This window comes from Strigops habroptila, chromosome 12 (assembly GCF_004027225.2).
Source record: "Strigops habroptila isolate Jane chromosome 12, bStrHab1.2.pri, whole genome shotgun sequence".
In the NCBI taxonomy this organism is placed as follows: domain Eukaryota; kingdom Metazoa; phylum Chordata; class Aves; order Psittaciformes; family Psittacidae; genus Strigops; species Strigops habroptila.
In genome coordinates, this window is record NC_044288.2 from 5,502,442 (window position 1) to 5,516,237 (window position 13,796).

General features: G+C 50.4%; 1 protein-coding gene across 1 annotated transcript in view; it reads left to right on the forward strand.

The window, feature by feature from the left end:
- The first annotated feature begins 1,708 nt into the window (after nucleotides 1-1,708).
- Nucleotides 1,709-13,796, forward strand: part of GRIK3 (glutamate ionotropic receptor kainate type subunit 3) — a 104,480-nt gene continuing 92,392 nt past the window's right edge. Inside the window, exon 1 of the mRNA XM_030504639.1 lies at nucleotides 1,709-2,149. Within this exon, the coding sequence (XP_030360499.1) occupies nucleotides 2,035-2,149 (115 nt within the window). The 5' untranslated portion in view covers nucleotides 1,709-2,034. The remainder of the gene's footprint in view (nucleotides 2,150-13,796) is intronic.

Sequence of the window (13,796 nt, forward strand, 5' to 3'; positions counted from 1 at the left end):
CCAGAGGATGAAGGCAAGGTTAGAGCCTTATTAGTGCCTGATGCCAGCAAAAAGTCAAGAGGCAGCATCTTGACACTAATGAACCAACAGAATGTATCACCCTAGCTACAGCTTAGTTTAAACAGTCCACAAATCTGAACCTCTTGTCCCCAGTAACTGAAAATGAAACCTCTTCTTTACATGTTCAAGTCTGCAAGGAGTAAAGAACAGCCACAAACAAAATATCTCTCTCCCTCCCAAGAGCTTTATGGGCCTTCCTTTTTTATCTCCAGGTGCAAAGATTCATCAGGTTGGGACATCTATGAGAAGGTCACAGAACCAGCTGGCCTTCATTTAAGCAGTTAGAATTAAAACTTCTTCTATGCCCTTTTGCTAAATCTTGACCTTTTTGGTGTCAGGAGGAATGAAATTACCCCTTAACATGAGACACCTTTTTCTGTAACTGTGACACCGGTAAGATTTGCTGCTGGAGCCTCAGCATGCCCACAATAAACAGGAAAAACAGATCTCCGCAGGGACCAAACTTTGAAGATACTGAGTAATGCCTTTGCCTCTCTGTCTTGGCTCGTAGGAGGAAGAAAAAGCCTCCTCTGCCACGACACAATGCTGGGAGCTCAGGTCATGCTCAGGGGCACCTCCCCATTACCCCAGATGAAGCACCTAGGAACCTTTCATAGAATCATAGAATCCCAGTCTGGTTTGTGTTGGAAGGGACCTTAAAGCTCATTCAGTTCCAACCCCCTGCCACGGGCAGGGACACCTTCCACTAGAGCAGGTTGCTCCAAGCCCCTGTGTCCAACCTGGCCTTGAACACTGCCAGGGATGGGGCAGCCACAGCTTCTCTGGGCACCCTGTGCCAGCGCCTCAGCACCCTCACAGGGAAGAGCTTCTGCCTCAGAGCTCATCTCAATCTCCCCTCTTCTTGTTTTCTTTGAGTTTTAGATGAAGAACAATTAGCACGTCCCCTCCTCACGTTCACACACTCAGGCTAACAGGGCTGGGATGGGTGACACAGGAGACCACCGGCTTCTGCCACCGCCCAGCGCTGCCAACGCTGCCCCTCGCTGCTGGGAAAGCAATGGACAGGGAGAATTGAAAAGATGAACAGATACGGAGTAATAGTATGTTTGTAAGAAAATTAAAGATGTGCTCCTCAGATGTTCCGGGCTATGCGCTCAGCAGACAGTTGGCAAATGGGAGCGATTGGAAATGATGGAATAGGTCAAATTATTTAAATGAGAAAAAATAAATTCGCCCCAGCCTAGCCCAGCAAGTTGACAAAGCAGCCTACTTATCTGCTGCTTGTGCAGCCCTTTGTCTCTGTCACCGAGGTCATTAAACTCCCGGCTGCCTAGCCCAGGCTGGCCGCCCGCTCGCTGCTCCAGCGGTCCCGCTACCCGGAATAGTCGGGCCCGGCCCGAGCGATGCCGCCCCGCCTCGCCCACCGCCGTCCACGGGGGACATAGGGGATACCGGACCCCCCGAGATCTGCGGGACAGGGGGCAGAGGGACACCGGGACCTCGGAGCTGCCGCTCCCCCGGTGTCCCCCCGCCCCGCGGACCCCGGCTGCCTCCTGCCCTCGCCCCGGGGGAGCGGGCGGGCACCGGCGTGCCGGTGCCGGGGTGTGTGTCGGTGTGTGTCGGTGTGTGTCAGTGTGTGTCAGGGTGTGTGTGTGTGCACGCTCCACTCCGGGGCTTTGCGAGAGCCGCGCGCATCAGTGGTAGGAGGGGACAGAGCCGCTCCTCGGGCGCACCGGCAGCCCCGGCTCCGCAGGTGCCGCCCGACCGGCACCGGCACGGCTCGGCTCCGCTTGGCTCGGCACGGAGTGGAACGGAACAGAACAGCACGGAACGGAGAGGCTCAGCTCGGAGCGGCTGCCGCGGGACGGGCCGTCGCGGCCGCACTAAGATGTGCCATGAGCGGTCCGGGCTCGGCGCCGACCGGCCGCTCCGCCTGAGCCACGGGCAGCAGCCGCCCGCTCCTCCGCTGCCCCTGGGGCCGTAGGGCCGCGCCGGCCCGCGCCCTCCCCAACGATGCCCCATCTCTGGCCGGTTCTCCGCGGCGTGCTCTGGGAATACTGGGCAGCGCTCCTGGTCGGCGGCCTCTGTGGCCAGGGCTCGCACGGGATGCCGCATGTCATCCGGATAGGTAAGGCCGCCTCTCCCCGCGTCGCGGCGAAGTTCAGGGCGCAGGGACGGGGCGGGGGATGCGCTGCCCCCGGGCACGGAGCAGCGAGGGGCCGCGTCCCGGCACGGAGGGGCAGGCGCCCGGTGCGACCAGCCTCCCTGGGCACCGAGCGACTGGGGTGCTGGGCATCGTGCGAAGAGGAAGGGGATACTGAGCCCTGGAGAGGGGGATGCTGTGCACCTGGAGAAGGGGATTGCTCTGACCCCGGAGAGGGTGTGTGCTGAGCCCCTGGAAATGGATGATGCTGAGCCTCCAGAACGGAGAGATTCTTAGTCCCTGGAGCAGGAGGATGCTGAGCCCTCGAGAAGGGGGATGCTCTGACCCCAGAGAAGGGGAATGCTGAGCCCCTGGAGCAGGGGAATGCTTAGCCCTGGAGAATGGAGATGCTGAGCCCCAGAGAAAGAGGATGCTCAGCCCCTGGAGCAGGGGGATGCTGAGCCCCAGAGCGGGGGAATGCTGAGCCCCGGAGAAAGGGGATATGCTGAGCCAGAGGAAGAGGGCTGCGGTGCCCGGTGCAAGGAGAGGAGCTAAACCAGCACAAGCAAGGGTGCTGTGCCACTAAGAGGAGAGGTGTTGTGCCTGCTGCAATAGGGATGCAGTGCAGAGGTGCTCCAACCTAGTGTCAGAGGCGCCCAGTACAGGGACCTGATAGCTTGGGGGGCCCGGAGGATGCCAGTGGGCTGCCTGCGCTGCAGCAGCTGCTGAGGGCCAGGCGTGTTTCATTAAACTGCTGAGGTTTTGGGGAAAATTAATTTTTAATAATGTTACATAAAGTGATTGCACAGATAACAGCTCGGGAAAGAGCCCACGATCAGTCTTTTTCTAATTAAACGAGATTCTTGTTTTCAGTGTGCCATGTAAAGAACGGCACTGATTTTCTGTTACATCCCATGTCCTTTGCCATCAGTACACATTCCCAGGGATTTGCTGCCTGCCCAGGAAAAATTATAAGGACGGGGTTAGATGTCTTTTTAGGGAACAAATTCTAACCAGAGAACCTAGTGAAAACTGAAAAGATTTGTGAATATTTTCAGGTGGAAAAAAACGCGTCTTATTTATCCCAGTGCAACTGCACAGCAGCAATGTGAAAGCCAGTAAGAGCAAAATGCTAATCCTGGGGGACAGCCGCTTTCTGAAGTGAAACACTGGCACCTCCAGAATGGTTTTGAGTGACTGCGGGGCCCAGAAAGTCTCATGGACAAGGGCTTTATTCCTGTGGGGTGAACACCCGGACTGGTGTGGACAAGATGCTCCAGGCAGCTGTGGTCCTGTGCATGTCGCAGTGCCAGGAATGCTGGTGGGAAAGGTTGATGGATCTGCCTCTGGGGCCTGGGCCCTGGCACTGCTGAGCTTTTATGAGAGCCAGGCTGCTTGGTCAGCTCAGCCGCAGCCTTGAACAGCTGGAAATGGTTTGTGTGACAGAAACCCACTCCCAGGAAAGCTCCTGTTGCTGCTGCCGGGCACACCGGCCTCCACCAGTGCCAGCGCATGAGCAGGGAGGAGGTGTCCCAGTGTGCTGTGGCAGAACCCCCATATCTATCATCACCAGCTTGTCCCCACGGAGACCCCTGCAGCATTTCTTTTCCCAACAAGTCCCAGGGCACAGATCCCCACTGGGACCAGAGAGCCCGGCCACAGCTGGGGTGCCGGGCTTGCAGCTCATCCTGCTTTCAGCTTGGCAGCAGCAGGCCTGATTCTGGTGGCCAGAGCCGGTGTGCTGCCAGGCTGATGCTCCAGAGGAGGCGTGTGAGGGGCTGCTGCTGCACAAGCAGATGCTGGCAGGGAAACGGGCTGAAGTCGCTAGTGCGGGTGGGTGCTGAGACCCCTGTGGGTACCAGTGCGGCCACAGGCCCAGGAGTATCCCTGTGGCTCTGTGGAGATGTTTAGTCTCAAGTCCAGGTGCCTCAGTTGTCCTGAAAATGGATTTTCTAGACATGGCTTAAAGCAATTGCACAAAAGGAGAGAGCAGCTTTCAGCGAGGGAACGGCCACCAGCCCTTCATTGAATCCCTCGGCTTTGCTGCAGCTCTGCTCCTTTCACCCGGAGCTCCCTGGCTCAGCTCAGAGCAGAGCAAGGGCTGGTGCACAGGCAGAGGCAAAGGCAGAGGCAAGGGCAGAGGCAGGGCTGCCGCCGCGGGAGCTCCGCTGTGCACCGCCTCTGCCAGCGCCACCGTAATGCAGGAATGGCTTCGGCTTCGTGCTATTGAATTCCTGGGAAATACCCCAACATTCAGCACCACTTTTAGCCTTTTTCTTCATCAGTAAAATAAGAAACTTAAAGATCAGCAAAAGGCTTTGAAGGGGCTGCAGGGAGATCCTTGTTTACCTTCGCTCTCAGCTAAAACTGGCATAATTCTGACCTCTTTTTCAGCCCACTGGAAAATTGCAGCTTTTTCCCTCTGCATTAATTTGTGCAAAGCTGCCCTGGCTTTCAAGTAATTCTTTTAACATTAGGTTATGCCAAGAAGTAGAGAACACTTAAGTAAGTATTTTTTTAGAACTGAAAATCAAACCAGAGAGAAAACAGGTTAACTTTTCAAAGCTCTCTTGTTTTCCTGTGAAGCTGACTGTTAAAATAAATACAGGGAGAGATACCTGAGAAAGGGAAGGAAAAGCCAAAAGCCCTCTTTATCTCACAGTAAAATATAAATAGTTAATCCACACATCTAAACGCAATCTATACATATAAACCTACAAAGAAAATCTGTGCCTCATGGCTGGATTTTTTTAGGAAGTAGAAATTTGTATCTGAAGCTTATTCTATGGTCAATTCTTATGCAAACTGTTAAATAGCTGAAAACGCTATATCAGAAAACACTATTTAGATCTGCAGCACACTCCAATGCTGAGTTCAGCTCTGAGTTACCCTGGTAGAAAGACAGATCACTGGAGCGGTGTGAGTAGAGTTGCTCCGTGTTTACACCACTGTGAGTGAGGCAGGCTGTGAGGCTGCCAGCCCTGACTGCGGAGAAGACCAGCGAGACTGTACCTGTTATTAAGTGCTGCACCGAGCAGCTGCAGAGTATTTGCAATATCATGCCCCTCATATAGTAAAAGCAGTGAGTGCAGGTGATCAAAATACCATAGATAGCCTATTCCTCTAACTTTGCTCTTAGATCAAAAAGCAGTAGTAGCACCATTTCCAAGTGACAGACGGAGATCTTGATGCCATTTTGTCTAGCCTGATGGCACCAGCCATATAAAGCAATGCGGGATGACTGGAACCAGTGGCACCAGCAGGACTGGCATTCCAGGGCAGCCCGATTCCAACCACCATGCTCTGCTGGAGCATCACCCAAAATTACTCAGAGTGATTATTTTGATGGATGATATGTTAGCCAGATCTACGTGCAGCTCAGATGGATGCCAACAGTTTCAGATTAATAAGTAATTGTAAAGCCCAGCCCAGCCTGCGGGAGCCGTCAATCCGATTGCAGCACTTGCATTTGGTGATTAGTGGGTTTGTTTGTGCTCCAGTGCTGCTGAGGAGGTGACACCAAAACCACCCTGCTGCCGACGTTCTCCGTGGCCACCCGGTGAGGGGAGCAGTGGGAGCGGTGTCTGCCATTGACTCTGCCACCCCTCTGGTGACAGGCAAGGTCCCCAGCACTTGGGTTACCCCCAAACCCTGTCTGTCCCCCTCCCTGTCCTTCCCCTGCAGGAGGAGCGTGCTGAGCCTGGGAGGGATTTCATTCTGCTGTCTGCCTTTTCAAAGGAATCACCTTCACCTCTGGGTCCTTGCTTTTGTTCTGCCTTTTTTTTACTAAGGTTACATTCCTGCTGATATTTATGGCAACAATTATACCTCAAGCATGTTTAAGGTCCCATTCTGCTACCACTGAAGTCACTGGGAGCAGGATGAGGCTCCAGTTAAGCTTTTAAACAAACAGTCCTGCATGGAGGAATTTATCAGGTTTTATTTCTTGTAGTCTCTATCTAAGCTGTGTTTGTGTAGAGAAGGGGTCAGGGCATCGATTGTTTGTATGATTTCCAAGTAACACAGAACAGACAATCAAACTGGAGTCTGTGTGGGAAAAAATATCATTGATTATTTCATATAAATCTATAGAAAACAAATTCTAGTAGTTCTCCTCCTCTGTGTGATTGGCTTTTCCGGATCTTACTGTGTCTGTCTGGAACTTGAGTTTAAAACCACCTTCCCGCACTCTGCAAATGAAGTTTTATTTTTAACAATATAAAGGGAAAAGCAGGTTTGTTGAGGTTGAACCAGGCAGCAGTGCCCAAAGGGCTGGGACCTGCGGGGCTCCGGGCGCATGAATGCGGGAGAGGGAGCCTCGGGAAGGCAGCTCCAGTGGGTTTCTGTTCAGCTGGTGCTCAATGCCCGGTTTGGCCGGTGTTAGTTGGGAAGGGGCGGCAGGATGGCCAAGCCTGGCTCTGCAGCCAGGGTCCATCGTTGGATGGAGTGTGAGGGGGCCAGAGCTGCTCAGCGGGTGGGGAGTTTCTCGCCCAGGAAACTGGCCAAGATTTGCCGTTTTACCCTTTTTCCTCATGGCAGCGTGTGTTTGCACAGGACCACACTGGGCACTGCTGGGTGCTGCTGGGTGTGCGGGTGCAGTGGCAGAGACCAGGGCCTGGCTGTCACCCAGGGCAAAGCAGTGAAGAATTCCTCCCTGTGGCCAATAGGCGATGGAACCTGATGGGGTAGGAGCAGGCAGAAACTGAACTGAGACTGAGACGTTTCCCCTCCCAGAAGCAAACCGCTGCAGAGCAGCAGCCTGACAGCCCCTGGGAGCAACCCGCAGGCTCCAGAAACATTCCCTGGGGGAATCTTCCCTGCTGCCCGTGTCCCAGCTGTGTGCTTTCTGGTTTGGGTGTAAGCACACAGAAAGCAGAGCAGGGTTCCCCTGGGCACCGTGCTGAGCACCAGGAGCAGGCTTGGATGGAGCCCTGTGTGCTGTGGGTGTGAATCCACAGGCATCTCCCATGGGTGCCTGAGATGTGGATCCAGTCCCCAAACCTCCTGGGGTCAAGTCCACTGATGGGCAGCTTCAGGATTCTGCTTTCTGCACGTTCGTTGCTGCAAGTAAAGCCCTATTTTTTTTGGTTCGGTTTGGCTTTTCCTGTTTTTAAATCACTCTATTGCCTTTGTGGCTTCTCTTGCATTTCCATGTGTATTCCACGCACCCGTTGCTCCAGCATTTAATGGCTGATAAAGTTATTTCAGGTCACGAGATGCTTTGCGTGCCAGATAACGTATTCCAGTAATTTCAGCAGGATGGAAGGGTGGCAGTGTAAATTGTTTGGTGGTAAATTAATTCTGAATACATTTGAATAACAATGTTAACTCTTTATCACAGAATAGTCTAATTATTTGATCTTGGCATCCTCTTGGGAACTTCATACAGGAAATTAAGATCAAACCACAAACCAGAGGAAAAAATAGACCCTCATTCATCATAGGGCAGGAGTCCAGCCAAAATAAACAGACCTACTTAGTGCTGAGCTGCACCAGCACAGGGATAGGGCTGGAATGTGGTGGATTGATGCTGAATTTGAGTGGGGAAGGAGGCTGCGTGGCCTCTGTGTGTGTGTATGGACATGGTTACCCTGCCCTGCACCAGGGACTGCTTGTGCTGCATTGCCACTCCTGGCTCTGTCACCAGCAGCTGCAAATCAGCACTTCCACCACCTCAAACTTAATTCCTCCATCTCTGGATGTTTTTATTGATGAAATTAAACAGAGGTTGATATTATGAACAGATTTCTGTAAAGCCTTCATGACTCAGTCATGCACAGAACGATACTAACAGTGATTCAATCTCCAGCAAAGTCTGGAGTCTCTCCAGTCCTGGTAAACGAAGTGCTCCTTTGGTACAGGTCAGCAGCATCACTAATTTAGCAATCCTACATGAAATCCAGCTTTCTCCCCCTCTCGCCTGCTGCCGGTGTGATGCCCGGAGCTGTGGAGCATCAGCAGAGGGCACTGCGCCTCGCCATGCCCGGCACTTCCCCACCACCTTCCTCCCTCCAACCCTGAACGCTGCTTTCTCCTATTAGCAATCATCCCTAATTTCCAAGCATCCAAGCTGCCAGAACAGCTACGATGCTGGAGCCTCTCGTTGAGACACAATATCAAATCAAACCCGACACTGCACAGTGTGTTTGTAGTGAGCATTAAGCCTCATAATCCAATGTACTGTGTTTCTCCACCAGTTACGCTGTGCAATCTCCTTTCCCACATTTTGGCTAGACTTTTGATGTGATGCTGTCTAGACTTCTTTTCTCTTAGAAGAGAGGCTGGTGGAAGTCTCTGGGTAAAGCAGATAATGAGTTGAAAGCACCAGAACTCAATGGGCGAGAGGGAGAGGAGGCAAATGTTGGAGAGGAGCTGAAGGCTGAACGTGAGGATAAAAACTGTGCTGTGGCAATGCTGCCAAAGGGGATGATGTGAAATGAGGAGTGCTGTGTCCCTCAGAGACTCAACTTGTTTTGTCAGGCAGGGATTGTCTCAGTTTGGGTTGACGTAGCGGGGATGCAGATGTGATGGGGCTTCGTGCATTACTGCTGTTCATGAACAGTAAAACCAGGCATAATGTGCTGGTATTTATCACAAATAATAAAGCCTAAAATAGATGCAGATCCTTACCACAACCGAGAGCTCTTAAAGCAGCTGGAAGGCTCAGTTCGCTGCCTTGACGTTGCCCAGCACCAGCTTTTCTTTGTGGCTGTTAACTCCTTGTGCTCTCGCCTCCTGCCACCCCACACCTTCCTCTGACGTTATAGATTCATGTCTCAGGTTTGCTGTATGAGACCCACACCACGCTGACTGTTACCTGTGTGCTCAGCAGCACCAGGCCCCGTGCTTTAAATCACCCAGGAGAGTTTTACTCCGCCGTGCCTGATGTAGAAACCCCACCAATTATTTCACTCATAAGGCTGTTTTCTGTCACTCTGCACTGCTAGTAAACACTCCACCAACACAAACCCATCTCGCAGGGGATGCAGGAAAGGAGGAAGGCAGAGGGATGTGGGAAAGCCGGACAAGCGGAGCAGGGCAGAGGAATGTGCTGTGCAGGCTCAGGTAATGAGGCACGAGCACTGAGAGAGAGGGTTCCCTTGGTGATCACAGGGTTTAAAATAAAGAGATGAAGAGGATGCCGTGGGAGTAGTGGAATAAATCTGCCATGATGCTAATAGAGCAAAAGGAAAAGAGGAGGAAAAAGGAAATACAAGATGTCTGGCTTCCTGATTAAGGTCCCCTAAAGGGGGAAACTGTGCGGTCTGGCATCAGGAGGAAAGACTGCACAGGAACTACTCCCTTGAGAAGTCACTCTAGTGAGGCATAGGGTGCTGCACGAGGGTCATAAACTAAAGATCTGGGCACAGGAGAATTTGGGAAAGGAGCTCTGGTTTTCAGCTCCCATTTGCTCCTGTCTGTGCCCTTCGGATTTGCAGGCAAAGGCTCTCACAGGCAGCTCAAAAGAAGGTCTGGAGAGGCACCAGTTGGTGCCTGGCTCAGCCCTGCTGGGAACTGACACACCAAAGATTCCTCTCCCTGCAGAGAAAGCCCCCAGGTTGTGTTTTCTTCTTTGAAGTACAGCCTGGCCTTTTGCTCAAGTCGCACGAAGTCTAAAGAGTAAACCCAACTGAAGCGTATTTGCCCCTTGGATTAGGAGTTTAGTCTGTGTAGTTACTGAGTCAGAAAAACATCCCTGTCTAGGAAAGTTTTTAAGCAGACAAATAAACCATCTAGTATCAAAGGAATAAAACACTTAAAATTACAGAACTGTTCTGAAGAATTCTTGAATTTGGGCCTTGCAGGTTGTTCATCCCATGGGGATCCCCATTGAGGGGTATCCGGATTCCCAGGTACCAGCACTAAGCCCATTACAAAGGCTTTTGAGCCTGATTGATTTAAATTAGCCTTCCATCCTTGACATCTGCAAACAGGAGCTTCAGGAGCGTTCATTAGTGCCACTGCAGCAGCTCAGCTTATAACAGTGGTTCCTATGGCCAATAAGGAACGGGAAGAGGCCATCGACTGCTCTTACATAGGCCACTGGATACTCATTAGCCAGTAATGACATTTGATTGCTACAACATGTCCTTTGTTCCAATTAGGGGCTTAGAGGTGAGCAGAGCAGCTCTTTGAACTCACCAGTACCCAGGTGAATAGGAACATAAGCCGTTCTTAAAATAACAGAGCTGGTTCTGCAAAATCCAAATGTGATTAAAGCTGTGGAAGTGTATGGTGCGAACCAGCGTGAGCGGTGGGCGGCTTTCCTCTACTTTAATGAATAGATGGCTGTCATCTCTTACTTATCTCCCAGGATGAAGCAGTAAATAAAATCTGGTGTAACCTACAAATTTAGCTGAGTTGCGGCTGTCTATTGGGACTGAAGTGTTAGACTTGTTGGTTAGTTTTGCAGGGAATTCAAAGCACTCAGAAGGAAGTCACAGCAGGAATTTGAAATTCCACCCCCTGCAAGACACGGCGCCTGCCTGGGCATGCGGGCAGCGGGAATTCTTCTCTGGCTGCAGCAGAAGTTGTATGTAAGAAACAGGGATGGTTTTGCTCTGAATGGAGCAAGTGGCTATAGCACATACTTAGCAGAGGATCCAAGAAGGGATTTTCCCATAAGGACAGACCCAGGGGAGCTGCACGCACCATGCTGCACCAACAGTTCTGGGTACGACGCTGCTCTGCCAGCGCCAAACTGGGGCTGCCAAAAGGGACCTGCTCTGTTGGGAAGCTGGCCTTTAAGTCGTGAGGAAAGGATGATGTGTGTGTCTCTATTGCTACAGAGTTTGAAAGGAAAGATGCCTGTTTTCACTGCTATATAGTATAAATAAAGGTTTTATTTAAAGCAAACAGGTGCTGCTCAGTCTGCATCTCTGATTCACGCCTCACTGGAGACGAATTTTTAATCTCTCACATTCTGCACAAAGGTGGCCAGTATACATTTCCTAGCAAAAATTAGAGCAGATCAAGACCATCTCCTAAGGGTTTCTCTAACAATTTGCATTTTTATATACACGCAAAGAGTTCTGGCAGTGTCACAGGGCTGCTGCTGTTTGGGTCTGCATCTGTCGTGCTGGAGAAGGAAAGAAAACCATCCTTAAAGAGCACGATATCGCCTACTCTCTCATTGCCATCTCTGCCTTCTACTGCACAGTGCTGGCAGCAGAGTTTTTTGGGCTTTTCCCAAAGAATAGTAATTTCCAGAGAATTCCTGTATTAGCTGTCTGGGGCAGTGTCACACCTGTAGGACACTCAGCAAACATCTTGCAGCAGTTTTCAATCACTGCCAACGCATGACTTGGAGCAGTTGTTCTGTTTTCTGCACTTGAGACTCAAAATGGGAACATTATGGCACCAGGATGTGACCTGGAGATTTGTAGAACTAACTCAGCTTGGCAATATCATAGGCATAACTTGCAGGAATATTTGTATTCTTTCCTCCAGATTCCTGTTACAGGAAGTTTATCACAGGCAGTTTGAAACACTTTTCCCTAGAGGAAGCATCCATCCATTAGGTATTTCCTTGCTAAGGCATGTCTGTTAGCTTAGCTTCTGCTGTTATTATTAATACTGCTATAAGGCATTTCAATGACATGCTTTGCCTGAGTTTTTTAAAAGCCTCTGACTTTACCTGGCTCCTGCTCCTTTCCTTCGGAAGCAGAAGTAAACTCGCTACTGAGAAAGAACCATGAGACAAACCTGCCAAAACCAGGCCCAGAAAACCTGCTGGCCAGATCTCCAGGGGAACACAGAGGTGGATTGTTTCTGTGAATCCCACACACTCCATTTTTCATCTGGATTTTCCTTTGTTCTCCTTTTTTGCTCCGATTCTTGTGACGTTCCCTCTGCTCTCAGTGTAGGGGTTCTCCCCTCTGTAAGCTAGCAGTGATGCTCCCCATTCCCGAGCCCTGCGCAGGGCAGGCTGCAGTCACACTGTCACACTCCGTCCTCCGTGCTGGCAACCCACCTCCCTGCAGCTCCCCCCTGCTGTGGTGGATCACAATTGGGGTGTTCCATCCCCTCTGGAGATCAGTTGTGGCTCCCTGCGTGGCAGCTCCGAGTGCTCTGGTCACCTGCCTGCCAGCAGCTCTGCAGGAACACCCAGAGCAGCCTCACAAGGAAGGTCATTCCTAGTGAGCTTTGGGAAGGAAAACCATCCATTTAGCACTGCAGAAATCTGAGACATTGTTCTTTCGTTGGATGTGAAGCGGAAGGTACATCGTGATTAACCTTAAAGGTAGAAGCTTTTTCTTTGCCTGTGTGAGATAGATTGATAATATTTTCTCTTTCTTTCTGAATACTGGATTCTTAGCACAGACAGTGATTTATTGAATAATCAATTTCCTTATCTACGTAATACATTAAAGTGATCCATCAATGCCAGATAATCAATCCAGTTTGGGATTTTAAGTGTCTAAGAGTGTATGTATGGGTACTTGTATGTATTTTTTCCTCCTGTATTGTTGACAGGCCAAATAACGTCTCCCTTTCTGTGCTCCTTTTTCAGTGACTTTTGTTTATGGTGTGTAAAAGAAATCCACGACATTATATTACACCTTGTAAGTTTTACGGTACTTGAGAGGTTTATGTCGTATGAATGTAAAGGGCAATGCAATAATGCAAAGGGCAGTGAGACATTTCTAAGCACAGAAGGATACACACGGAGCTGCAGAGATAAATCTGGGTGGATAATCATCCCACAGTGTCTCCTATTTATGAGAGGAAAAAGGCAGTCACTGCAAATCATGCCTCAGGACACTTTTGTCCTGGTCTCTGGCTCTGCTTTGTGTTATAGGCTGCTTAAATTGTTGTTAATCTTAATTTGGGATCTGTGCCCTGGTGCACTGCCCATGCCAGTAGAGGTGGCCTCATCTCTGGAGAGGGATGATGGAAGTGCCCAAGGCCAGGTTGGACGGGGCTTGGAGCAACCTGCTCTAGTGGAAGGTGTCCCTGCCTGTGGCAGGGGGCTGGAAATGAAGGAACTTTCAGGTTCCTTCCAACCCAAACCACTCTGGGATTCTATGACTTGAGCAAAAGGACTTGGTTGTCGTCTGTGAGTTAGGAAAGAGTTGATCTAGAAAATTAACCATGGGAGGAAGTAAGAGGAATTGAAGCTTATAGATAGATGAGGAAGGTAAAGAGATGATATCTTTATAGATATAGGTGAGGAAGAAGAGCCTGAGTTCAGGCTCTTCAAGTTTTGGGTGTTTGTCTCCTGAGTGGGCTCAGCTTGAGCAGGGCAGAAAACTGCCTCGAGAACAGGTCTGGGAATTCTAGTGAACACTGTCCACATGAAGAGAAAAACTTCCCAGCATCTTGCTGTTGGTACATTTCTTAAACCAAGCAACGAATCTCCTCAGATTGAATAATCAGAATTCAGCATTTGTTAAGTAGCAGCAGAACTGGAGATAAAATGTCTTCCTGAGGTCAAGATAAGTTTCATACATAGGTCACTGTTCCATGTGCTTCATTCCAAATCCAATTTGTTTTGTGGGCTTAGGATGGCAGAAGCATTGATTATTGTGCTATCTCCACACGGTCAGAACTTTCTGATGCAGGAAAAGACTTCCCCTTAATTGCTTTCAGTTTTAACTGGCTGCCACAGAGACAGGAGCTTTCTGATCTG